This window comes from Thunnus thynnus, chromosome 19 (genome assembly GCF_963924715.1).
Source record: "Thunnus thynnus chromosome 19, fThuThy2.1, whole genome shotgun sequence".
Taxonomy (NCBI): Eukaryota; Metazoa; Chordata; class Actinopteri; order Scombriformes; family Scombridae; genus Thunnus; species Thunnus thynnus.
This window is the reverse complement of record NC_089535.1, coordinates 14,466,609-14,492,873: the sequence shown is the minus strand read 5'-3', so window position 1 is coordinate 14,492,873 and position 26,265 is coordinate 14,466,609. Positions and strand designations below refer to the sequence as shown.

Genomic DNA, 26,265 nt, shown 5'->3' with positions numbered 1-26,265 from the left:
AAATAAGAAAATACATGAACTGACCCTTTAAGTTCAGTCAATTATAAATCTAGAGTTATCCTCAAAGACACATAAGCATATCCACATTTTCTTCTTGTGTAAAGTGGCCTGAAAATGTCTTGTTCTGAGTCTCTTTAGCAAGTTAATTGGAAACAAGACATGAATCCAGAAGATGACACAAAGTGTTTTGGTTTCCTCACTGACATTCACTGCGACTGCTAACAAAGTTGTGCTTTGATATTTTCAGCATTACAGCTGCATACTGCTCTGTGGATAATGAGGTTCTTTTACCATCCGTTTGATTAACTCCGCTGCCCACGTCTCCACTTGTAAGAGGAGCACCTGAGTTCCCACGAGGACACCCGACTCCATTGCCCCCCCCCCCCCTCAAAACATTACAGCCCTACTGCCAACTTTGTGATGCCCGTCTCCATGGAGACCACCTCTGACTGACAGGCATGAAGACAAGGTCCACCAGTCGCTCTGATCCTCAAAGTCTGCAATTACTAGTGTGTGTCAATGGGGGTGCGTGTGTGTGTGTGTGTGTGTGTGTGTGTGTGTGTTTGTGGCCTGTATCACCCACACTGCATTCATTCATGTAAATCATTAAAGTAATGACTGCACATTTTGATAATATCCTCCACTTTTACTCTATTTTAGGGGAATCAAAAATGAAGTGAGGAAGAGGGTCAGCAACAGACCAAGAGGAGCAGAAAAACCAGAAGCTGATCAAATGACATTGATGTTAAATCTTGAAGAGTTCACATCCGACCACCAGTCTGAATTGTATGTGGGCTAAACACAGCTAAACACTGCTCGCAGGACAAGCCCCTCTGTTGCTAATGGCCATTACTGCCTGTATGCCATTGTACGCCTCACAATAGCAATCACGCTGGGATTTTGTGTGGCGCTTGCCGGCAACAGTTATTAGCCCCCCAAAAAAAACTTGAGGGGGAGCAGTCAAGAGAAGAACAAGAAGATTTGGGGTTCTGAGGGGAGGGTTTGGGGGGGGGGGGCGGCGTCAGCAGGAGGGACGGGGGAGGACAGGGTGCGGGGTCAGAGGGCAACACCAAAGCGGAAATGGGAGGCACAGGGGGAACAATGGAGGGGGCTGGACTAAGACAGACAAAGCTGGAGGGAGGGTGGACAGTGCACAAAACACAGGAAGATGAGGAGAAAAAGATGAGGGGACCGAATGGAGGGGAGCCAAAACAGATGGTAAAGGCTGGTCGGAGAGAAAGGGGCGGCACTGAAAGGATGATGGTGGTGGTGGTGGTGGTGGTTGTGGTGGTGTAGGGGGGACAGACATGCATCATGACAGTAACAGCCAAGGAGACAGGCTCAACACCTAAATATGCCTGGTTTCCATATCGGCAACACTGTTTTGGAGGAGAGATATGAACAGATACATCCTAAATCCAAATGTTTGCAGCTTTCATGGGAGAAACAGAACTTTTTCTATCAAATATGGACTCCATACTTTCTTAAGGGGAATATTTTGTGTCCCAGTCTTCACGGTGACATAGTGGGACACCTGAGGACCTTCTGTGGGCCCCAGAAGACCTTTATCAAAATGTGAAATTCTTCACTTTACAAATAAGTCTACAGACAGACAGAAATACAATAAAAAAAGGAGGAAGTGGGTGAATAAATACACATAAATTAAGACAGATATTCTCAATATATTCTCCTATATATTGCAAAAGAAAAAACGTTTTTCAAAAAGTGACTGAAATCCTCTTAATCAAGAATGAGGCAGAAAATATACAGTACGTTTCAGCACTCATTGCCTTAATGGGATCATCAATACTGAGGTGTTTCTCGGGCTATTATGACCTAATTATCTGACTCATCTCGACTCGCTGACCACCAAGAGACATGCGCTGGATGAGATTTATAAAACTTGTCATTAAGTGGGGCTTTTCCCCGGGAAGCATTTATCTTAGAGGGAGCGCGCGCACGCATGCAGGAGGAGCAGGAGGAGGCGATGCATCAACTGCGGGAGCGCGCACCGCGAGTCACTCACACCTCTGCGTTTTGATGGAAGATGATAAACATACAAGGAAGGAAAAAAAACATACTTTTGTAATATTCCTGTCGAGTTTTTTTTTCAGAATGGGGCTACTTCATCTCCAATAGGTCTCATTGTAATAATCGTCTTATCTGTGTCTCTTTATGCTCTTCAATCGTAATAACTTCATATATCTTTATATTTCGTGATGTACTTCTCAGCATATAATCCTAATTTTTGGGTTCCCTATATGGTGTATTAGTTTTGAGTTACATGTCGAAAGTTTAATAAAGTTTTTGTCATAATATCTCCCTCTTCAAGATATTCCTGCTGGATTACAAACAGCTATGACTCGACTTTTACAGCAACTAAAATATATATTAAAAAGGGGGAAAAACACCTTCCTAGACATGTGAAATGAAACCGGTGCATTGTATATTTGGAAAATTGACTTGTTTCCAATTTAGTTTGTGCTAAATAACTCTTAAATTTAAATTAAGCACAAAACTACAGTGTAGTAATGAATGTTGTCCTTATCTCTGCAGTCGGAAGTGTTTGGTCTGACCTCTTGTTGGCACCTGTCGCCGCAGGTTAAGCTGCTTTTTTTTTTTTTTTTTGCAGACACACAAACTTTGCTCGGGGAAGTAAATCCGGGCGGAGACACACCCGGAGAGAAACAGAAACATTGCAGCAGGCCTTTATCTCTCTGACTACTTGCATCGTTTCGTTCATGTCAGGTAACATTCATGAGGGGGAAAAAAAGCCGCAAGTGAAGGAAAGAAAACTTTTCCTCAAGAGAGGGAGATACTCTGTTTATACCACCAGATAATATCACAATTATCTAAGCATGTTAATCCAATTATTTGGCACTTTGCAGCATTATTACCCCGCGTAAAATGTGCAGCCAGGGCCTCAACAAACAGCTGATTATAGAGGGAAAATGATGAGGTGCGTTATTTAGGGAGTCAGCAACATGAAGGGAAGTCCAGGAATATGTGTTCAAGGCTGAATTAAGTCCAAAAAAAAAAAGACATGATTTAACCAGCGTGGTGAATCATTCATTTAAGGTGACAAACGGGTGCGTGTGGAAACATGTCTGACCATGTTATTGTTGGGTAGAGCTTTGGAAATATAACCCTCATTTAGCATTGACATATTACATAAATTATAATTAACAATAAATAATGCAAACGATTAATTAATATAAAATACATTTTGTGAAATCCTTATATACACCTAAAAAAAATTTTTTTCCTCTAAGTTGCACCTTGTAGCACCACCAGACATTTCATTCCTCCTTTTTTATACATTTCAGACACATAAAGACACGCAGGCCTAAAAATATACGACACATAGCCTCAATAGAAAGTTCATATTTACAGTTTATTGCGTGTCGTTTGGTTGAACTGTCAGATTTGGTTTTTAAACAAGGTGGAGATAAGGTCAGTTTTATCATTTTGACTTGTTTTTTTTAGGTTTTCACGACACATTTTTCTGTGTGAAAATGAAGGTTTTATTTTCTATTTAGCACAGAATACCAATCATCTTAGCAAAAAAAAAGATGTATTTATGTGTGTAAGTCTTCTTTTAGGATGATGTCTGAAGTCCAGTAATCTACATTTTATTCCCTTTCTTCTATTATAGCAGTCAACAGCGAATTGGTGGCATTAAAGATCAAGATATTTGTTACTTTATTATACAACTGATGAACCTCAGTAATATCTGACATCATCCTGACAGCCTATGAAAACACTTTTGGGGTGAATATGAAGCTTGATCTTACTTATAGTTGCAGTTTCACATCACTACAGTGGAATATTATCTTAATATTAGGCCGGATTTGGGGCGTGTATGAACTCTGCCCCTTGGCAAGTGGACCCATATAATTAAGCTCTATTTTAATTCACAGTATCATCGTGATAGATACCAATCTGTAGAGTTTTAATCCCTTGTTAAACTCTCTGTCACCTCTGTCTTTTCTGCCACTTCTCCCTCCGGGCACTTGTCATTTTCTCTGCGCTCTGGTCACTTCACAGAGGAGCTGCTCTGTTTCCATCTAATGTTGTGATTCCCTTTTAGTGTCTTGACAGTTTTATTTATTTAAAAACAGACGCCTCCATTGTCCTGCAGCGGCACTGATGTAGCTTTTTTTTTAAAAGACGAGGAGTGAAGGAATTCAATCACAAACTGACCAGATAAGAGCTGAAGTGTTGCACGTTTTAAATCCTGCAAGGAAACTGCAAAGATGTATAAAACTATTTATTTATTCTCACATATCTGCCGTCACACCAGGCGATTTATTTATAATCTGACTCGGGTTTTTTTTCTCTCTCTCATTAGAAATAAAACAATTTATCCAAACTCCACGTGGCTTTAAAAAAAAAAACCTGCTTTTACATCAGACAGACGACTCGGTGCCATGAATAGCTGTCATTAGAGGTGTGGTGTTTGTTTAACAGGCTTGTGAGAACAACATTAACAGCGTTTTAACTCAGGGGGATCCTGACACCCTGGTGTGACATCAGGCGCGTATACAGGGCCTGGTTCAAGCAGAAACTCTATATAGGCTGTATATGCACTTCCCACGAGCCTCAGGTCCCTTTTATTCACGTGAAATCAACGCATAATAGTACAGAAATCTCTAATGTGGTCATTCACACCTCAGCATACATGTACCTGTATCATTTTCAATAAATTATCTTTATTCAGAAAAAAAGCATGAAACAACTGCAAGTATATCTGTTGCAACTGCAGCTTATTTTTACCCTTTTTTTTATTTTCCCCTATTGTTGTCACACGCATGCTCTAAACGAGTCTGTTTTTATTTAATTTTTACTGTTTTTCATCTGCCAAAAGGAGGCAGAAAGGCTCGTCATCTGTCTGCTCTTTAATCTCATTGAAGCTGAGCTGAGCACAGCCATGAAATAGCCCAGCAAGAAGTGATCCATTCAATTTCATACTGAGAAAAGAAACAAATTAAGGGCCTCATTGTTACTGCGGTGCCATTAAATTCCAAATCGATCTGAATAGAAAAGAATTAAGATCAAACTCCAAGTTATTGCGCAAAAAGGCATTTGAATGTGACTAAATAATAAAAAAAAATATATATGTAGCTGTACTGTTTATAAGACAGATAACAAATGAGACAATTCACTGTCAGCCCTGCTTATATTATCAGTTTGACAAACTTTGGGCCGAAATCGGTTTTTTTTTTTGCGCCTTTTCGTTCCATTTGCGCAAAATTGTTCGCTATTTTTTCAACTGAAAGTTTAGGAAACTTGGGCCAAAAATTTCCAGTCTTTTCCCTCAGCCAGGTGTAGTCTACCTGTCAGAGAGAGAAACTGTGACGGATCGCAGCAAATCAGGCACTAAATTGTGTGTGAAAGCGGCGCTCGGACGGTCGGAAACGGCGTCACATGGCCGTACAGAGTCTAATGAAAGCGGCGCTGTGAGTGGAAACAAGCCGTCTCCTTGACAAGTGTTTCCGTACAGTCGCTCAGTGGGTGTAATGCCATCAAAACAAGGGGTCAGTCTTTTTTTTTTTTTTCTTTTTCCCATAAAGCCACTCCTCCTCCTCCTCCTCTATTTCGTCCTCCTCGTCCAATGGCTGCAGCGCATGGTAATGTGCGCAGCCCCGGTTGGATAAAACCTGGCTGAGTGTCGGCAGCGCGCACACTACACAACACAACAGCAGCCCTGTCTCTTGTAACACACAGCCCGGACACACACACACACACCCTATTACACCACCGGAGTCCCTTCATTTGGATAATATCAGAATATCTGCTGGGGAGCGTTTTATTTTGAGCATCGGCGTGGAAAGGTAAATAAAAGGCTTTATTTAATCCTTTTGGAGGTGCGGTTTGTAGATTGTGTTATGCGACGTCTGAATGGTTTAATTGTCAGCAATTAATCCGCAATCCTGACAACACAGCGAGCTGTTCAACGCAACTTAAATCATCCTCAAACACTCTCTGCAACATCCAATAAGACTGCATTTTACGCTGGTTGTAGTTCTGTTTTGGTGAAACACAGTAAAACAGGTCACATTCATGAGAATAATTAATTGTAATTAGATGAAGATTTAATGTGTGATCCTGGTCAAGCGAGGGGAAAGTTTCACGCACTGGAAAAACATCAATATTCACTTTATAGGCGACGATCCTCAGTGGAGGAGCTGAACAGTAAAAAAAAACTGGTGAATTTTCAGGAGTGAATCGGAGGTTTTAGATCAATTTAAAAAATATATGTGTAATATTTATATTTTTAAATGCAGTCCTAAAGACAATTGTGTTTGAGCCAAGTAAGAGTGTATAAGGTATCGCGATATGTCTGCAATAACTATGTAAAAAAAAAACTGCAAAGATAAATAAACAATCTTCATCTAAAATTTAGAAAAGGTTGTAATCTCGCGCAAACCGTCTCGACTGTTGCCAACATAATTAATATTATAGAGAAACAATAAAAAGACCTGATTCATGTTTAGAATAGAAAAAAGAAGAGCTGGACATAAACTACTGAAAAAATAAAGTGATAAAAATGTAAAAATGAGATGTTGAGTGTTGAAAATAAATGTAAAATATCTGCAGGATAGCGATGCTCTCTACACAGCCCTGCAGGGATTCACTTTGTTGTAGTTTATCCATTTCATTTTCTTGACAAACGTATTAATAATTAATAATCATAATCAATAATCATAGTCACATTTATATACAATAGTTTAAATATTACACCTCAGTAGCACATAATCATAAACATCATCATCAAAAGTCAGACAGTTTTTTTTACATTTAAAAATTAAAAATGCAAGTTAGTTTTTCTGTGTTTTGTTATTCTCTGTTTATTTATTTATTTTTAACATTAAAGGAATCACTTTCATGTTTGGAATATTATCAATGATTAATAGGTATGTATAGCTTGAAGTTAATTAAAATATTTAAATTTGAGGCAGGTGTAATTTCAGCTCATATTTTGCAGATTGTATTTGTGTACAACAAAGAGTTGAAATTAAAATGTAATTACATTTTTCAAAAAAATACTTTTTCAATTAAGATAAATGTCCTTGTTCCAATTAAGTAAATCCACACACAAACAGCAGAAGGCAAAAGTTAATTAAACCTGGTCATGCAGAGCTTTGATAGTAACTAACTGTGTGAATGTTATTAGCAACAAACTAAAATAAGTCTCGATCAAAGCAAACACTGAACCTACAGTTATAATCATAATTGTGTCATAATCAGCTCTTTATTTGTTTAAATGTAAAGTATCATCCAGCAGGAGTCCAATAACATGACAGTGACCTTGTAAAGGTTTCTCTGTTCATTTCAGCTGCTTTTCTCTTTAAAATCATGTAGTTGCAACTGTTGCCGCTGATGCAAACTCACAGTGGTCTTATTTATCCATCTATCTCAGTGTGTGTGTGTGTGTGTGTGTTGTGCATTAATGATACAGAGATGGTTTCACTGTCTCTTTTAACTTCAAACATCAAATATTATGTCTCCGTCTATAGCAGCTTTTCAGTTTTAACAGAAGGTCATCCAGCAGAGTGAAGAAGGTGTGCAGCAGCTGAGCAGATGGAGCCTGTAATCAAGGCTTACATATGGGCGATAACAACTGCCAGCTAGCACATTTACAACAGATTCACTATCTTCTAGTTAAGAGTTAAGACACCAATCATTTGTCCGTCTTAATGCCAACGGTATTTTTCTTTCTTCCTTTTTTTAGTGTCAAATCTGAGTTGGAGCACTTAATATCTTCGCTCTGATAAGAAAAGTCCTTTTTATTCATATTCACTTGATATTTATTGTGCAATTTAATATTAACTTTCAGATTTCACTCTCATCTTCTTCACTTAAACTACTTTACATTATAGTGTCATTTATTGCTGCTTGATTTTAATGATTAAGAGCCAAAATAAAATATACTCTAATAATTATGAGGCCAATTAATGGGACCAGTCAATCCTAATGATAAACAGGGTTTATGAAAGGAAATTTTGTGTATAACAGGAGCTGCTGTCTAACATTTTTTCATCAGTCACTGTCAGAGAAAGTACTAAATGTTGATTTATAGTATTTGTACACACATACAGATACATGGACTTACTCTGTACACTTGTTAAATGATGGTGTACTCTCCCAACTCTTGATATACAAAAAGAAAGAAAGACATTCAGTAATTTGAAGATAACAAACCCTCTCACACACTGTCTTAGCTGTGCCTCCTCTGCACTACATTTCCACATATGGTGACACACACAGAGTGCCACAGCGAACACCAGCCGAGTATTTGTTCTGTAGAGGAGCTCAGAGACATCACATATGACAAACTCCCCCCCCCCTGTACTCCTGCAGCGTGTGATCAGCGGGGCGCTCAGCAGGAGCACACTCATGCCACACAAGGCAGGACGGGGAGTAAAAACACTTTAACTGGGACAGCGAGGAGGAGACCGTCACGTTCAGCTGGTGGACCACGGACCAAAAACTCAGGGATATGTCCCACAACACCGGAAGAGGTAAATAAACAACACGAGCCTGCCGTCTTTTCTTTTAACACTGGCTGAACAGTTTATTTGACATTTTATTACTGACAGGATGAGAGAATAAGTCTTTCTAAAGACTACAGGTGTTGTTTTTCTAGACCTCTGCATGTTTTTACCATGAAAGAGGTGATCTGTCCTCATATTAATAACCCATTAACATCCACTTTTATATCCCTTTACATAGCTTGAAGTTAGGAAAAACATCTATTTAAGCTGTGTGGTATTCTAGATATACTGTGCATCACTTTTATACAAAATTTGACCTGATATGTTTGATATCTGTGCAGACTTTGGGATGTGTCCTGTCACATTCAGCAAAAATATCAGCTGTGAAACATTGAAAACATTGTAGTGGCATTCAGAGAGGCATCTTGTCTGCTCATTGTAATTCTTGAAGGGGTGATTTGTGTGTCTCCCCCCCCTCCTCTGGTTGTTGTGTAGGAAGGATATTGAAGAAGTTAATTGGATGGCACTTAAGGCTGTCAGATATAAATTTGGAACAATCCTCCCCTGGTCAGTGGCTCTTCAGCTGCAATCATGGAGCAGCAGGAGGTTGAGGGCTTGTTTATGTCTCAGATAGTTATAAATGATCTATATATCTATCTATCTGTATCTATAAGGGCTTTTTTTGTAATGAATGCATGCTTTGTTTTGGCGTGCGCGTGATGTCTGTGCGCGTGCGTGCCTCCCCCACTCCCCCACTCCCCCCCCCACCCCCCATCCCCTACCCTCCCCACCCCGGGGCTGCTCCGCTTTAATATCCTGCAGGTTGATGAAGCTTGGCGGGGAGATTTTTTTCCACACTCGGCTGGCAGCGTTAATAGAGGCTCCCCTCCCTCAGCCTCCGTCCGGCCGCTGTTTGATGTGGAAATGAAAGCTGGAGAGAGAGAGAGAGAGAGAGAGAGAGAGAGAGAGAGAGAGAGAGAGAGAGAGAGAGAGAGAGAGAAGAGAGAGAAGGCTGAGAAAAAGAAGTGACTCAATGGGTTAAAATTAAAAGCAATGGTGTTCTTGCAGAGTCACCACCGTGCAGTCTGAAGAGAAGAGAGCGGAGGCCGCTGTGTGAGGGATGTTGTTGGTGCGATGTTGTTGTCTGACGCGATTTTATGAAAATCAAATATAATGACAGCGTCTGATATTTCATATTTTCTGCAGTTATTCACTGATCTCACAATATTTTCAGCACGAGGTATAATTAACACAAATTTAAAATTAAAAAAAAGTATTTACAACTGAATTAATAATTGTGACATATCTAAAAATGTATTTGCATTATAGGATATTATAGAAGAAAGAAAACTAAACATTTAATGAGAAAACTCATTAAATGTTTAGGCTACATAAATAACAATAAGTCATCTATCACAACTTTTCTCATGTAATCCTGAGGAAATATTAATTATTATATTGTACATGTGGAGTTCTTAGATGTGTTTGATTCAAATATATTTTTGACAGTGTTCAAATAAAAAATAATCAATATACAGACTGTTTTCTTAGTCTTTTGCTAAATGACACCCCTTGAAAATGAAGAACATAATTTCTAGTGTACAGGGTCATTAACAAATATACAAACTGTTTTAGAGCTGATTGTGTGTGTAAAGGCCTTGAGGCTGCAGGTAGAACATGGTAATTAGCCTGTAAGTAATTAAACAATCATCACTAACTAATGTACCATTTAAAAGTGTGAGCTTTAATGTTTGTAGGTAAAGTTAAATAGAAGCTAAATATCAGTCTGATACTTTATGTTTAAGTGTGATTTCAGGTCCAACAAATGCTGAATGTTTGATTTATATAATCATACAATAAACATTAAACAGTTTAGACCCAAATTCAGAGAGTAAAAATAAAACTTAGCTACACCCAAGTTTATTGGCCAAACATGCTCCGTTTTTAAATAAATGTCTATAAATCTTCTGTGAAATATGCTCATTCCTAGTCTTCTCTATGACTCACAGGCTTCTTTTGTTCACTGCAGTCAAAGTCTGTTTCTTGTCTTGTGTCTTCCACTCTATTAATGTAAAACTTCATTACGGACCTGACACTGCCGACTCCTGCTAATGTTTTACAGGACACATTACATTTGTGAAAGAATGAATGAAAAATGTTGCAGAGATAATGTAATGCCGGGGAAAACTAAAAACATTTAGATACTTTACTGTAAGCCACATAAAATGTCTAAAAAGGCCTGAAGCTATAACAACATGTGACACCGTAACATTTCCTAAGCTTTTTGCTTTTTTTTAGCAGCCACTTTCTGTGCTTGTGTGATTGTTGACACATCTGAGAGTGTGTTTTATACACTGTAAACTAATTTTGGGACACACATTTTAAATAAACAGTAGTTTACTGGAAGCAGCTTCTAAAACAGGGAATAAAATCAGTGTCCCAGGTTTGGATTTTGTCTTCTTCACTGGTTAGTTCAGGGTGTGAATGTATAAATCAACACAAAAGTATAAACGAACATGTAAGTGTGTCCAGGTGTGTGTGAGTTTAATCATTATTTTGCAGTCCACCAGTTCCATGACATTTATAAGTGTTCATCCCCCCTCCTCCCCCAGGTCATGGGGGTCTTAACCAACTAGGTGGCATGTTTGTTAATGGCCGTCCACTTCCGGAGGTGATCCGGCAACGCATTGTGGACATGGCCCACCAGGGCGTTCGGCCTTGCGACATCTCCCGGCAGCTCCGAGTCAGCCACGGCTGTGTCAGCAAGATCCTGGGCCGGTAAATACACCAACAAGCACCTTACTCCACTTCCTGTTCATGTTCTTTGACCCCTAAAAGTGTGTCACTTTGATGTGTTTGTTTACCAAGCCTAAATGAATGACTTCAAAAAAAAGTAATAGTCCTTCATTCACAGTCCTCCTCCCCCTCCACATTTCCCCCAGTTACTACGAGACAGGCAGCATCAAACCTGGCGTGATCGGTGGCTCCAAGCCCAAGGTGGCCACCCCGAAGGTCGTGGACAAGATCGCAGAGTATAAGAGGCAGAATCCCACAATGTTCGCCTGGGAGATCAGGGACCGGCTGCTGGCAGAGGGAGTGTGTGACAGCGACACGGTGCCCAGCGTGAGCTCCATTAACAGGTGACAAACTGAATTATGAATGAAATCATGTTTGAGGTGTAAATATAAAAAGGCTCAGCAGTCAGGGGGATAAATTAAGCACACAAAAGTAAACACTTCTGACATCCATGAACCCCTCAACACCTTCTCTCGATCCTGATATGCTCTTCTTGGGTTTACACACACCTGACGACATCTAAAGATACTTAAATTGTTCTTTTTTCTTTGCTTTGTTTCAGAATAATTCGAACAAAAGTGCAGCAGCCGTTCAATCTGCCTCTGGATGGAAAAGGCCTGAGCCCAGGACAAACCTTAAGTAAGTCTGCACAATGGAGGTTGTGTATTACCTTCCATATACACCAAGCATTACCATCTGATGGTGAAGGATTAAGGTTAAAGATGGAGCTGGCTCATTGTTCGGCGGGATTAAGCCCGTGACCTTGTGCTAACAGTACTGGTGAGATTTACAGCATCGTTTCCGCTCTCCCTCTCAAATGTGTCTGTCTTTGTTTTTCATTCTCTTAGTCCCCAGTTCGGCGGTCACCCCTCCAGAGTCTCCACAGTCAGACTCTTTGGGCTCCACCTACTCCATCAGCGGCTTGTTGGGTATCCCCCAACCCAGCGCCGAGGGCAAGAGGAGCCACGATGACAGTAAGGATTTTAACAGATGAATGAGACTTTTGGACCCTCAGACCAAAACAGAGTGTAAAGGCTGGCTGTTGTTTTTGCATATTTGGCAACATTTTACAGGTTAATATTTAGTTTCTTGAACAAAATATTGTATTTTGGCATCCTGCTGGAAGTCTTTTACTCTAAAATATGTATCTTAAAAGTTGGAAAAACATCTCCAAATCACGTTAAGTAATCATGTTTGAAGTTTCTCTGTCACAAGGAAGAACAGGCCAAACAAGGAACAATGAATTTAATTCAAAATGCTTGATTCATCATTTAAAAAAGCATATAAAACATATTTTCTTGTATATTGGCTGCTGGCTTTAAAGTTAGCCACAGTATGTTTGGATATATGACTGTCATGAAATGAAATATTTCAATTTTTCAATATTTTTTTTCACATTTTACCTGATGAATTTCAGATTTTTCAAACTTTCTGAAATAGAATAACAGTTTTTGGAGTTTTCCACTACTGTCTTCCTCACTCTCCATCCTCCTCTGCATCTTCCTCAGGTGACCAGGAGAGTTGTCGGCACAGCGTGGACTCTCAGGGCAGCGGGGGCGTCCCGAGGAAACAGATGAGAGTGGATCACTTCTCCGCGGCCTCGCAACATCTGGACTGTGGGTTTGATCGTCACCACTACCCACCGGACTCCTTCAGCTCCGCCTCCGGCAGCAAGACAGAGCAGGTAGCAGCCATGTTAAAACCTACTCAGGAAGTATTTATAAGGATTTAATGTTTAAAGTGAAAGCAAGAATATTAAGATCTTTTATTCTCAGTCTTGCTTTCTTGTTTTCTTTCCATTTCAGTTTTGTTTTTTGACTTGCACATGTGCTCCTTCTCACAAATAAGCATTCTTTCCACAAATAGCTAATCCCTGTTCTTCATCCCCAGACTTTGTACCCGCTGTCCCTCATCAATAGCAGCCTAGACGAGGCCAAGACCAGCCTCTCAACATCCAGCTCCGCCATTGGACGGAATCTGACGGCGCACCAGAGTTACACCATGGTGACTGGTAAGACTCTTAATGCCCTTTGACCCCTGTGAGGCACAAAGTTGAAGGCCTCAACATGCTGACTCGTAACATCTTTCAAAGTTGCACAATAGCTTACGAGTGTCCTGAAGCCACTCGCTCTTTGTTTGTTTCTTTGTCCTTTTTTTGCCATTTCACTGAGTTTTTTTGTTGCATTTGTAGTTCCACTCACATTCACCACTTGTTTTCATGTTCTCACCTGCCCGCCTGCCCTCCCTGCACACTGGCTGTAAACACCTCAGAGCCCCTACAGTCCCTGCCGATCTGTCTAAAACAGGAAATGTCCCCAGAAGTGACCAGCACGAGTCCCTCCCCAAACATGGCGGCAGCGTCCAACCTGGCGTTTGTGGAGCTGCAGGCGCTGCAGAAACCCGTGTCTGTCAGCAACAGCTGCAGCAGCAGCAGCTCCAACCATTTCCCCAACGCCTTCAACTCATTCTCCCATCATGCACCAGTGTACGGGCAGTTCAGCAGTCAGTCTATCATCTCAGGTAACGCAGGCATCCATCTCATTCATGTTCACACTCATTACACACAAATGAAGGTTTGTGCATTTATGTTTGCAATTCCTTCATTATCAATTAATCCGACCATTGTTCTATCAATTTTGTTGACAAATCATCTGGTCAAGTAATTGTCAGAAAATGTCCAACTAACTGTCCAAAACATTAAAATATTTAATTTACCATCAAAGAGTGCAAGGAAAACCAGCAAATACTCACATCCAAGAAGCTGGAGCAGGTGGATTTTTTTGGCGTTTTTGCTTGAGAAATTACTTACCTTTACTTTCACTTTTAATTGACCATTAAAATGTATGCACTGGCAATCAACTAATCAATTAATCAACTGATTGTTTCAGCTTTTAATTCAGTGTCTTCTCTCTAAACCAGAGCTATAACTACAACTGCAACAATTAGTCAATTAATCGATTAGTGGACCGACAGAAAATTAATCAGCAACTATTTTAATAATCAGTTAATCATTTTGAGTCAAAGTTCTCTCGTTCCAGCTTCTCAAATGTGAACATTTTCTGTTTTCTTTAGTCTTCTGTCACAGTAAACTGAATATCTTTGGGTTGTGGGTTTTTGGTCGGAGCAAAAGAGGACATTTGAGACATTCCCAAAGCCTGTCAGATGTCCAAGATCATCGTCTTGGGCATTTTATAGACCAAAAGTTTAAAAAGTTGCAGCCCTTGCTGTAACAAATGCGATATAGTAACTTGAACCTCCAACTTGATGTTAAAGGTTTGTGTCTTTGTGTGTGTTTTCAGGGCGTGACATGGTGAGCTCCACCCTGCCAGGCTACCCACCTCACATCCCCTCCCCTGCCCAGACAGGATACACCTCCTCTGCCATCACTGGCATGGTAGCAGGTAACTTTTTCTTTATTAGCATGTTTCCTCCAACATTTAACCCACAATGGAGAATTTGGCATAAAACAAAAACAAGGTATAGAAAGGGAAGAGGAGGTGACGAAGAGAGGGAATGAAGAGGAACAGAGGCAGGGATGGAGGCTTGTAGATAAACAGGGAGACAGGCGGAGTTAATGAGTAGCATTGCCAGGGTGGTGAACTGTGTACGTGTGTGTGTGTGTGTGTGTGTGTGTGTGTGTGTGTGTGTGTGTGTGTGTGTGTGTGTGTGTGCGGGTGCACATGGGCCCAGGGGGTACAGGGAACAAGCTGGGGGTTCCGCCCTGCTGCCCACACCCCCCACCCAGACACCTCTGACCACACATCGCCATGGGAACCAGGGGGCCCAGGAGGGAGATGCAGGGGTGGCGGAGGGGGTGTAAGTCTGGATATGAACGTAGGGGAGGAGGTCTTTGTAGTGCATGCGTGTGCATGTGTGTCTGTGTGTGTGTGTGTGTGTGTGTGTGCACATGAAACTGCATCAGGATGCCTGCATACAGCCAGAGTGTGTGTGTGTGTGTGTGTGTGTGTGTGTGTGTGTGTGTGTGTGTGTCTGTGTGTGTGTGTGATGTGCCTTTTTTTATTTGAAGTCTGCCCTCCGAAGCGCGAAATGAGAGGGTCTGATTTATTATTTTTCTGGTGGGCTCGCTGTGAGGAAGCGTTGATACACAATTACTGAGTGAAGGGGGGGGGTGGGTGGGAGGGGGGGGTTAGGACAGGAGGAGGAGGAGGAGGTGGGGAGCACGGGGTTTCATTCCAGCCAACATAATTACCAATTAGATATTGGAATGTTAAAAAAAGAGAGAGAGAAGAGAAGAAAGAGGAGTGCCAGAGAGGCTGAAGCAGGAAGTGTAGGACGGAGAGAGGAGGGGGAGGAGGAGGAGGAGGAGGAGGAGGAGGGCATTTCAGAGGGCAGCGGCTGAACAACGCGAGGGGCCGAGAGCTGGAGAGAGAGAGAGAGAGAGAGGGCGTAGAGGGCTAGGTGCATGCATGCATCACTGGGCCGAGGGATTTTACCCTCAGCCATCCACCTGCACCACAGATTAATGGTTTACAGGCTGCACTAACTGTTGGTGAATTATGAGCTAAGGCTGAGCAGATGCTGGCACACAGACAAACAACACAGCTCTTGGCGATGTCTCAGCTTTGCCTTTTAATAACTGTTGTTTTGATGTGTTTGATCTGGATGTGAGCGTTTGACGTGAAGTTTTTCCTCTTTTCGCAGCAGGTGCAGACTACTCGGGTCAGTCCTACAGCCACTCGCCCTACACCACCTACAGTGAAGCCTGGAGGTTCACCAATTCCAGTATACTGGGTGAGTGATGGACACACTGCTGACAACCTCATGAACTCTGCACATCACCTCTGAATGTTTTTACTTCCACTACAAGGATTCAGGAGTATCTGCATCACTTTAAAAAACTCATAAAAATCCCCTGAGAATTTAGAAAAACTCAGTTTGCACTGACCTTATGATTCACAAACATTTCCGTCATGACTAGAATTTAAATGAACGGCTGCAGGAGACGAGAGACTCACCAAACTGTTCAAACTGCTTCAGTCACATAATGCTTTTTTTCGTCCTCTGTAGGAAACCATGAGTCACATTACCAATTAGGATTTACTTTGTGCTCTGTGCTCCACATTATTTTAATATTAGGTTTATGTATTTGCTTTTGTTTATTTTACCTGCCACAACAATACAGGGAGCAGATAATACAGAATGGTGGTACCGCTTTCTGATAAACCATCCTTTATAAAGTGTTTTCATGCTGTAACTAATGGTTTTATTATTGTTAATAATATATAAACCATTAATAAGAATAACTCGTAGGTTGCCAGCTTCAGCATCAAACTTTCTTTATCTTTTTAGCACTTAAGTGCATCAGGAAGACCCTTCCAACGTGGTAAATAAAGGGTCCCATGTTTCTCACTTTCTAATGAGCCATATTGTCTGCAGTTATAAATGTTAGGAGATCATTAATTGATAATGGCACTTAAGTTTTTTCAATTTCTAATAAGCCATCAGCAAAACTTTGTAAGTCACCTGCTGTTATAAATGTTACCAAATCATTAATAAAGGGTTTATTATTGGATTTTGGTCCTGCAGCCCTTTTCAAGAAATTAAGTGGTCAAACAGTCTTTGGAGGATTTTCCTGATGTACTAAAGTGCTAAAAAGACAAAGAAAGTTTGATGCTGGAGGAGGATTTTCCCACAACCTGGCAACCCAAAAGTTATTCTTATTAATGTCTTATAAATTTATATTAATATATATAAATATATTTCTTAATTGAATTAACCCTTATATGCTGTTAAGGTCAAATCTGACCCATTTTTACATTTGAGAGCAGTAAAAACACCCTGAACATCATTATTATAGCCTGAAATTTAAGTGACCCAGAATATATGAAAATAAAAATATTTTAACTTTCTTAATTTTTGTGCAGCTGATACACATTTTTGTACATAGTGGGTGTAAATTTGACCCATATGTATTTAGAAAAATCACAATCACATTCAAAAATGTTGTTGCGTTCTTCACATTCAACAACATTCATTGAAATCATGATGGCTGATATGTTCTCCTGTTTTAGGTAACGTAATAAAGTGTGATCGTTTTCTCCATAAACGAATAGTATAAAGCCTAAAAAATACACTCTCTCCTCTCTCTGAAAGCTTAATTAAGGATTGATCACCCATTCATTAACAACTGATGAGGTTTTTATGAAAAATAGATTTGTGGTTCAGAAATTTGGTAAAGAGACCAATTATGAGGGGATATTGTAAGATAAGAGTCAGAACAGTGTGTAAATCCCTTATAAAAGGTTAACAATAGTTTTCAGTTCTCTTGTACATACATACATATATACATTCATCAAGTTAAATTCCAAGAGGCTGCAGCTGAAAACATGAACACTGTCTTTCCATCTGTGTTATTACACACAAACAGCAGATATACTGTATGAGAGCTGAGATAATGACTGCACTGTATCACATTAGCACAGATATGGTGAAATTAAAAACTGGGATCCAAACTCATACAAACAAAAATGCAAGGCCTAGATATATCACCTCGTTTTTGTTCTGATAACATAGAAAATGTTTAGACTGTTGAGAAGCTTAAAAGTACTGATGCATGTCAGCTGAGATTCAGTGAATTTCTCCTCGGCTGCATCCCCAAACAACCTGTTTAGACGAGGGAAGTCTTGCATTTCTCTTATTATTTTGATGAGAAGGGTTCAGACTCAATCCACTCACAGGACAAACAGTCCAAGTTAGTCAGACTTTCAACCATCTGTTGTCCAGCACTGCAGATAAGATGGATAATGAAAGTCTGATCCGTGCAGCACCACCATCAACTCCTTCAACTTCTGACGGCCTCCATCTGTGTCTCCCCCCACAGGTTCACCCTATTATTACAGCTCGGCCTCCCGCACCGCTCCACCGTCTGCTGCAGCCGCCTACGACCACCTCTAGTCCCTGCTAGACTCTGTGCTAGTGGATCTGACTCTGAGGAACCAGACAATGTTGAGAACTTTACATCAGCTGGCACATCTGATCACGGACCAAGGCATGAAAGTCAAAACTGGATGTGAACTTGAGACTTGAGGCACATTTTTTTTTTTTATACCCTCTCATGGTCAACCAGGCCTACTCATAAGTTATTTATTTGTCATTACTGATACCATCGCCCAGGGGAATTCAGACTCATGCACGTTTTACACAATTCTAACACTAAACTCCTCCTGTTTTCTGTTACGCCTGACGTCTCCTCACATGGTGCATATTTTCAGTATCGAGCTCTTTAACGCTGTTTTTGGCCAAAGACTTTCTTTCTCGCACATCTGCAACTTGACACCACTGATCCAGTGAATGGGGGATATGCAACTTCTTTATACTGAACTATGCCTGCTTTTGTTTACAATGTTTGTTTGTTTTTTTTTTACTATTATTATTGTGAATCCTGTCCTATCATCACAAATTATTTCCTATTCTCGATCTGTGTCTGCTTGCAAATTAAATTTTGTGACTTGTTTTCTCTCTAAATTCAGATTTTAAGAGCTTTCCTGTAGTGAAACCTTATAAGGGCGACACATTAAAAATCACAATTACAACAAAATGCCCACATATGCCCCTCAAAGACAATTAATGTATCTGTCTAGCAATATGTACATATTGTAAATGATGAATTACTTACAGGGAAGTGATGCAATTTTACTCAGAGAATGGCTGGTGAGGGAGGGGAACGGTGATTTGGCTACTAAAAACCAACAAGGCTTGAAATACATTTGTGTTGCTTCAAATAAATTTAGTTTGTTGTCATGCTGATGTTCTGATGTTTGGTAAGAACTGTGACTATTTTTTCTTATACTGTTATTAATATTATTGCAGATGTAAATAATGAATTTCTAAAGAATTATTTTAATTAAAGCATGACAAATGTATAATTGTTTTTTTGCTGTTGTGTTTTTTTTTAAGGATGGCTCTGATTTTAAATTTTAAATAATTTAATCTGTAAGTAATTGTAATTGTAGTATAGATGCATAGACTACAATACTGATATTTTCAGACTACAGTGAAACTTCTCACAACAATGAAGCTGATTATTATCATTATTATTATCATTATCATCGTTATTATCATTAGTAGTAGTAGTAGTAGTAGTAGTAGTAATAGTACTAGTTGTAGTAATGGCCTAGTATTCAGCTGCAGCATAACCTGAAATGTTGCATATTTTTTGCAACTCAGCAATTTAAAAGGACGGAATCAATGATCCTGAAAACACGCGCATCTGTTTAATTTCTTTTTTTTATTTTCTGCATCATGTAGTTTTATTTGCAATTATTTCGTCCCTCTTTGTGGACTCATTATTGCGGCGCGTTAACGAGGCCACGGTTCGGCGGTGCCGCGGCCCACCTGGTGCCACCGCGCGCTGGACGCCGCGAGGATTGATGGAGTGGAGAAGGCCGGGGGGGCGCGCACCGTGAGCGAGACCTGCAGCATGTGAAACTGGGTGTTATAGTATAGTCGCAGCGAAACAGTTGGGTTCATACAGTGTAGCTACATGTTGTAAATAATGTGAGTAATGCAGCAACGATACAACGTGTTAACACTTAATTTTCAGTTAAAATCAAACTAAAACGGATTTGCAGCGAAAAGAAAACAAGCTCAAACACTTTTATTCGTTTCAGCTGCTTAAAAACGTAAAGCAAAATTCACATAGTCAAAGATAAATATGTCGTATAGAGATATGACTGTAAATTCGTTTGATATACAATCATTTTATATGACTATAATGTGAGAATAGTTGACAATTTCACCAAAAAGTCCTTTCAGTAACTGCTCTAGAGCTTTCAATCATAGCACATGATCTTTCTCAGTAGAGGAAGCTGTCCAGTTGTAATTGTAATTTTATATATATATATATATATATATATATATATATATATATATACACACACACACACACACACACACACACACACACACAGACACACACACACACATATATATACACACACATCATATATATATATATATATATATATATATATATATATATATATATACATTTTCTGACCACAAATTTCATTTAATTCAGTGTTTATTTACTTAACTGTTTATTTATTTATTTTATTTTTTGTTTGGGTTTTTTGCTTGTTTATTTCCTTATTTACTTATTGATTATCCATTTTGGATCTCTTTTTTTTTAAAAAAGAAAAAGAACTCACACATTTTTGTGTTATTGATTTTGTTTTGGTAGTTTTTCATTATTTCAATAGGATTTCTACCAGTGAGAAAAACAAACTGACACTTGAACTTGATTTAATTTAAGCGTTGAGTTTCATCATCTTTGTGGAGGCTGCTGTTGAGTCTCATTAGACCACTTGAACCTCTGCAATAATTTTCAGTTCACAAACTTCTGTGTGGTTCATGGCCTAATTCATCATTATAGAAGCTCAAACCTAATTACGCCGCTCTTGAATCAGACTGTATGAAGGCTTTTGTCTGATCACTTAAAATCCTCAATATCAGTTCAGTCAGAGCGGTATCTGTCCGCTGATGAAGATCAGCTCTGACATCTTTCTGTTTACAGTATGCACTCCTCTTTTCTCTCTGTCTCTCCGAGCCTTCACCCTCCTCACATTTCACCATTTTCCTGACTCACCTCTTTACACCCTTCTCTTTGTATCCCTCTCCTGCAGCCGCACTACTGTACACACCGCGTACCGCCCTGTAAACTTTAAACAATAGTCTGCACTTCATCCCATTGTTGTCCCAAGTGTCCTGGCTCACTCCAGACAGCCCATCAACTGACTGGACACTCATTCTTTCCAGCTCCCTGCTCAGGCATGCAGAAACACACACATCCATATACATTCATACAGAGGAGCTTTCAAGGAGATGTGCCTCACAGGGACCAGGCAAACCTTTTAACTGAACCCAGTTTCAAATTCTTCAGCCAGCTGACGGAAGGCCAGAGAAATAACGGCAGCAAACGTTAAACATTAACAGTCTGACTGCCAAAAGAGTGAAAAACACAACATTATACTGCTACACACAAGCCACAGCAGAAATAACTCCTCTGTGTCTCTCTCTGGGCCTATTAGCGAGGAGGTCTCGGGCCACAGTGCTTCTGGTAATGAGCCCGCCTGCACAATACAGGCACCGGGCCGGAACAGCTGAGGGCAGACAAAGCTGGCAGGACTGGGCGACTGGGAGTTACTACATTTAACACAGAGCCATACTAACACTGTGTCCATGTGTCATGTGTGTGTGTGTGTGTGTGATGGAGAGACAGAGTAAGAATGTCTATCTGTGTGTGTGTTTGTGAAATATAACAGTGTGTGTGCAGAGGAGAAGGCATGTGTCCCATTACCATTATGGGGACGAACTCAAAGACAGAATGGGGGCCCCTGGAGAAATTGCTGCCAAAAAGGCAGCAGAGGAGTGTGTGGCAATCAGTGGGATGACGGGTCTGGGTTGTCCTGCGCCAGTCATCTGGAAAGTTCTCCACTTATCTCTGGGCCAGAGACACTGGCCAACCAATTCAGCCCAGCAAATAAGTATTATGTAGGCTGACAGAATTTGTCCGTCCAAATGAGCTGCAGAACACGCTGTTGTTATAAACTGTGAATGGCAGCGCTGCAGGCTCTTTGTGGCCCTCGAGAAAACCCAGATTGTGCGAGTGAACCCATCACCTTGTTTATTAATTGTTTTGGACAAAGCATGGCTGATTATTCTAAACCCTTTGTGGTCTTTTTACATCCTGCTTCTCTTTGAATCGCTCACAAATATTTTGGAGCCCTTTCACAGTGTGATATCCTCATTCTGCTGCAATGATTTTGACATCACTGTTACGACCAACTTATAATTCTCCTTTGGCTTTATAGAACAAGACTTAAGGGGTCAGTATGCTTCAACCGAAATGCATGTCCTTATCGTCAAAAAGTCTCTGAAACCCTGTCTGCCCCCCACACATGTCTGACCCAGAATGGTGGAAGCTCTGTCCATCAGTTTTTGTAACTTCCAAAACCAACTTTATACAGTCTCCAAGTCTCTTTTTTCATTCGCCACACAGCTACTTCTGTGAAAGATTGTCCAAATGTGTGCCCCATTATTCCCATTTGAGCAAATATCACGGCTCGCCCATCTGTATACCTTCAAGTGTGGCGTTCAGAACACTTTTGCCTTCTGATGTGGGTAAATTACACGTCTTATAAATTAGTTATAATCATAATCTGCTCTTAGGTGTCTGCAGCGGTGCAAAGGCTGGCACAGCAGAGATTTGAGCAAAATGCTAACATCAGCATGCTAACATGTGCACAACGACAACTCTAACATGTTCAGCAGGTGTATCATATTATATTCACCATCTTAGTGTTAGCATGCTAACATTGGCTAATTAGCACCAAACACAAAGTATTGGGAAAGACAATTGGGAATGTTATTAATTTTACAGGTTTTTGGTCATAAACTGAGGGACTGACCGACATGTTTTCACCTGATGACGGTGCTAGATGGAAAGTCAGGGGATCAGTCTTTACAATTCATCCTGAGGTGAACATGAATGTGTGAATTAAATTTCATGGCAATCCAACTGATAGTTGTCAAGACATTTCACTTAAAACCTCAAAAGTGAACCTTTTGTGAAAGTCATGGGGTCGCTAAAGTGAGTAGGATACATTGTTTATAGGAACTATGAATATACGTACAAAATTTTTGTTTGTAATCCATCTAATACCTGTTTAGCCTACATATTTCACTCACTATGAAGCCAAATCCCTTAATTTTTTACCTTAAAATCCCATAAATTCCTTTGATAATAATGGATTTAAGGTCTTAATTAATTGGGTTTTAAGGGATAACTAATGGATAATTATTGGATTGAAATAACCCCCTAAAAATCCATTAAAATGGGACCCAAATCCATGAAAACTATCTTCAATTAGAAAATGTAGGCATTTTAGAGTATAAATTAAGGGTTTTAGTTCATTTGGGGCTAAATTAAGGAGTAATGATGATGATAATGGTATTTTAATGGATTCTTGTTTCATAATGACTGGATGAGTGAAAACATTGACCTGCTGGTGGCGCTACAGGAAAAGTCAGGGGAACAGCTATGTCATTAGGATTCATCCTCTATGAATCTCTGTGTAAAATGTTATAAAAATCCATCCCAAAGTTGCTGAGATATTTCAGTCTGGACCAGTGCCACACACTTAGATGTTTTGCTCTCCCGGTCCAGAGAAAATGCCTCAGAACACCTGAGTGGACTTCAAATGACAACATCTTCCTCAAATTTCAAGACGCTATCTAATCTCCTCCACCTTTAACCATAATGCACCTGGAACAAATGTGCCAGTCAAACAGAGCAAAGTGGCCTAACAGAGGGTGTTTCTGTATAAGATCAGTCGGGGTGGAAACACAGGTGCCCTGTGTGCCGGGCCAGCCTATTAAACAACACACAGACCCCCGAAGGCAGGAAGCTACTATTGACTGGGAGACATCAAGAAAAACGCACCTTTCAAAGCACACACACATACAACACTATACACACCAAGGTGGATAAAATCTGCCAGGTATCAGGTACTGCCCTGAGGGAGAGGTTTGACCTGTGGAGGCTGGGTGAGTCAAACACACAGCCGACAAATAGTTCATTCAACATCACACAGACATCCCGATAACACTGGTTTATCCCTGAAGAGAAGGGTAAAGATTTCTATGTAAAGAAAGAATCTGGATGTGATGCTGTCACACTGATTGCCGTATCAACTCAAAGATGAAATGAGATAAGATGGAGGAGATTAGTCCACAAACATTCTTGCTCTGCTCTATATGTTGCATTAACTCATGCAGCTCTGACTTTAAGGTCCCGGTATGTTTGTCTTGCATCTTAAAAGCCGCTGAGTCTGTGCCTGAGGACTGTTGTCAGAGCCAGGAGTGTATGTGTGTGTGTGTGTGTGGAAGAGGAGAGGGCAAAGAGAGGTCATGCGTTGAAATGCCCTTAAGCAAGGCACTTGCCTTAACTCTTTCAACCAGAGGCTCCTTTGCTACAAAAGCCTTCGTTTATAAAAGGGACATATCTAAAGAGTGATTCATGTTTGGATTGGGTCTGATTGGCAAATAAAATGAAAATGTCTGGGTCTGAGTCTGGCTATGAGAAAAGCAACACTAATGAGTGCAGTCTGAGACAAAAAAAAAAGGCGGGGAAGGAGATGTTTTTCTTCAGAGGCTCTTGTTTCTTTTAATATTAAAGTCTCCTTCCACTGAAAAATATGTTTTTCTTCTTTTTCCTACAGTTGAATGTTTGGGCTAACCTGACGCACCAGATTTGTTACACAGAACAACCTAAGAAGTCCTCCATGGAAACTTTCAAAAAATGCAGGTGATTGGATGAACCATCTTTCTATCACTGTCTTACCTTGCAAGGCAGCTGGATTCACAACGCTGATTGGTCCGAACCACCAGTGGTCCGGACACAAGTGCATAACATGAAGCCTGACGAGATGGATTCTTGCATGATCTTGCAAATCCAGCTGCCTCACGAGGTAATGTTTGAGCTTCACTGTGAAGAATGATGTATGTGCAGAGTTTTGACACTAGAAATCTGTTTTCACATTAATCTGCTGAAGAGGAAAGTTTCTCTGTGCTCATCGAAAATCAACAAATAGTTTGGAGCCAAATCTGGTCAAATATTCAACTTACACAAGTGTGATGTGGAAACTTGAAGCTTCCAGTGCACAAACACTGAGAATTGACTTTACAGTGAAGTAGGAGACATCTTGTGTCCAACAGTTAAACTTAAAGCTGGAGTGCGAGACTTTTACATATAAACGAACGTCTGTTACTTTCAAGCTCTCGCCAAACGAGTTCACACAATGCTGACTTAAGCTGATCACCTCCAGGTAAATCTCTCTGTATTTCGCAGTACGCTGGAGTTTCTAAATCTGGCGTCTGTGGCGACATTCCCGCATACACCGCATCAGTAGCGATGCGTTTTACGTCAACCAGTGATGTTTGATTTACGACTGTCGACTAGGGCGGACTGACCTCATTGCACCTCAACCACATTGCATTGTCACGGTGGGGAAAAAACATCAGGGGTCTGCGGCGATGACGTTGACAGCATTTGTGTAATTACTCACTGCCAGAACCGGGAGACTTAAGTTCTCCACTGCAGGTTTATAGACTAATCTTTAATGAGGGAGAAGGAGTAGATGTAATTTTAAGGATTTTAAAAAGGTAATTGAACTTTTTTTGTGGAAAAACCATATCAGACACAAATTATGATTCAAAGTAGAGTATTTTATGTACATCTTAAAATATGTCAGGAGGGGATCTTTAACTTAGAAGTTACAAAGGACATTTTTACATTTATCTTGAGACTGACTACACTGACTGTGTTCACCTTTTTGTAGCCAGAGTAGTAAAGTACACATGAGACCCTCTCTGGTACAAGTGGATGAGAGCAGGAGAGAATAAGAGTGGAGTTAATGTCTCGGTGAAAGAGGCGAACAGAGTCTGAGTGGAAGAACAAAAACCGCCTGAGAGGACCAGAGAGAGATTTCAAGGGCCCTGGACAGAGAGAGCCACATCACAACACCAGCAGTGAAGAGCGAAGGATGGACGCATAGAAACAGACGAGGAAGAGGAGGGGCAGGATACACACACACACACACACACACACACAAAAAAACACATCTCTGAATAGCCAGAGTGGGAGAAATCAAGTGTTAGTGCAGATATGAGATAAAAAGTAACAAGTAGAGCGTGCGAGGCGTCAGCAGCAGATGGAGAATGTGCATCAGGAGGAGCATTGAGGGCAGCGGCAAGCAGAGAAAAAAAAAACAAACCCCAGGGATGAATGTGAACATCTACAGTACAGTTAATGTTTGCTGGAAGTGTTTGTGGGTGTTTGTGGCATATATTTACTGAGCCATTGTGGATGCTGAGAAATGTTCAAAGCCACATTGTGCGTGAGGGGGAGGAGAAAAAGGAAAAAGGGCAGAAGTGACCTTACGTGGCGGGG

General features: G+C 40.4%; 1 protein-coding gene across 2 annotated transcripts; it reads left to right on the top strand.

Annotated features, from left to right (window-relative positions):
- The first annotated feature begins 5,667 nt into the window (after positions 1-5,667).
- On the top strand, positions 5,668-19,171 carry pax8 (paired box 8). 2 transcript variants are annotated; one of them, XM_067574828.1, is made up of 12 exons: positions 5,668-5,834; positions 8,365-8,525; positions 11,135-11,276; positions 11,441-11,638; positions 11,857-11,933; positions 12,143-12,268; positions 12,803-12,978; positions 13,185-13,305; positions 13,566-13,814; positions 14,594-14,695; positions 15,957-16,046; positions 18,136-19,171. In XM_067574828.1, exons 2-12 carry the CDS (start codon positions 8,504-8,506, stop codon positions 18,207-18,209), a joined length of 1,377 nt encoding a protein of 458 aa, XP_067430929.1. In that variant the 5' UTR covers positions 5,668-5,834; positions 8,365-8,503; the 3' UTR covers positions 18,210-19,171. The 2 variants fall into 2 exon arrangements, with proteins under 2 accessions (XP_067430929.1, XP_067430928.1); XM_067574827.1 differs by having other exon boundaries at positions 11,111-11,276.
- The last annotated feature ends 7,094 nt before the right edge of the window (positions 19,172-26,265 follow it).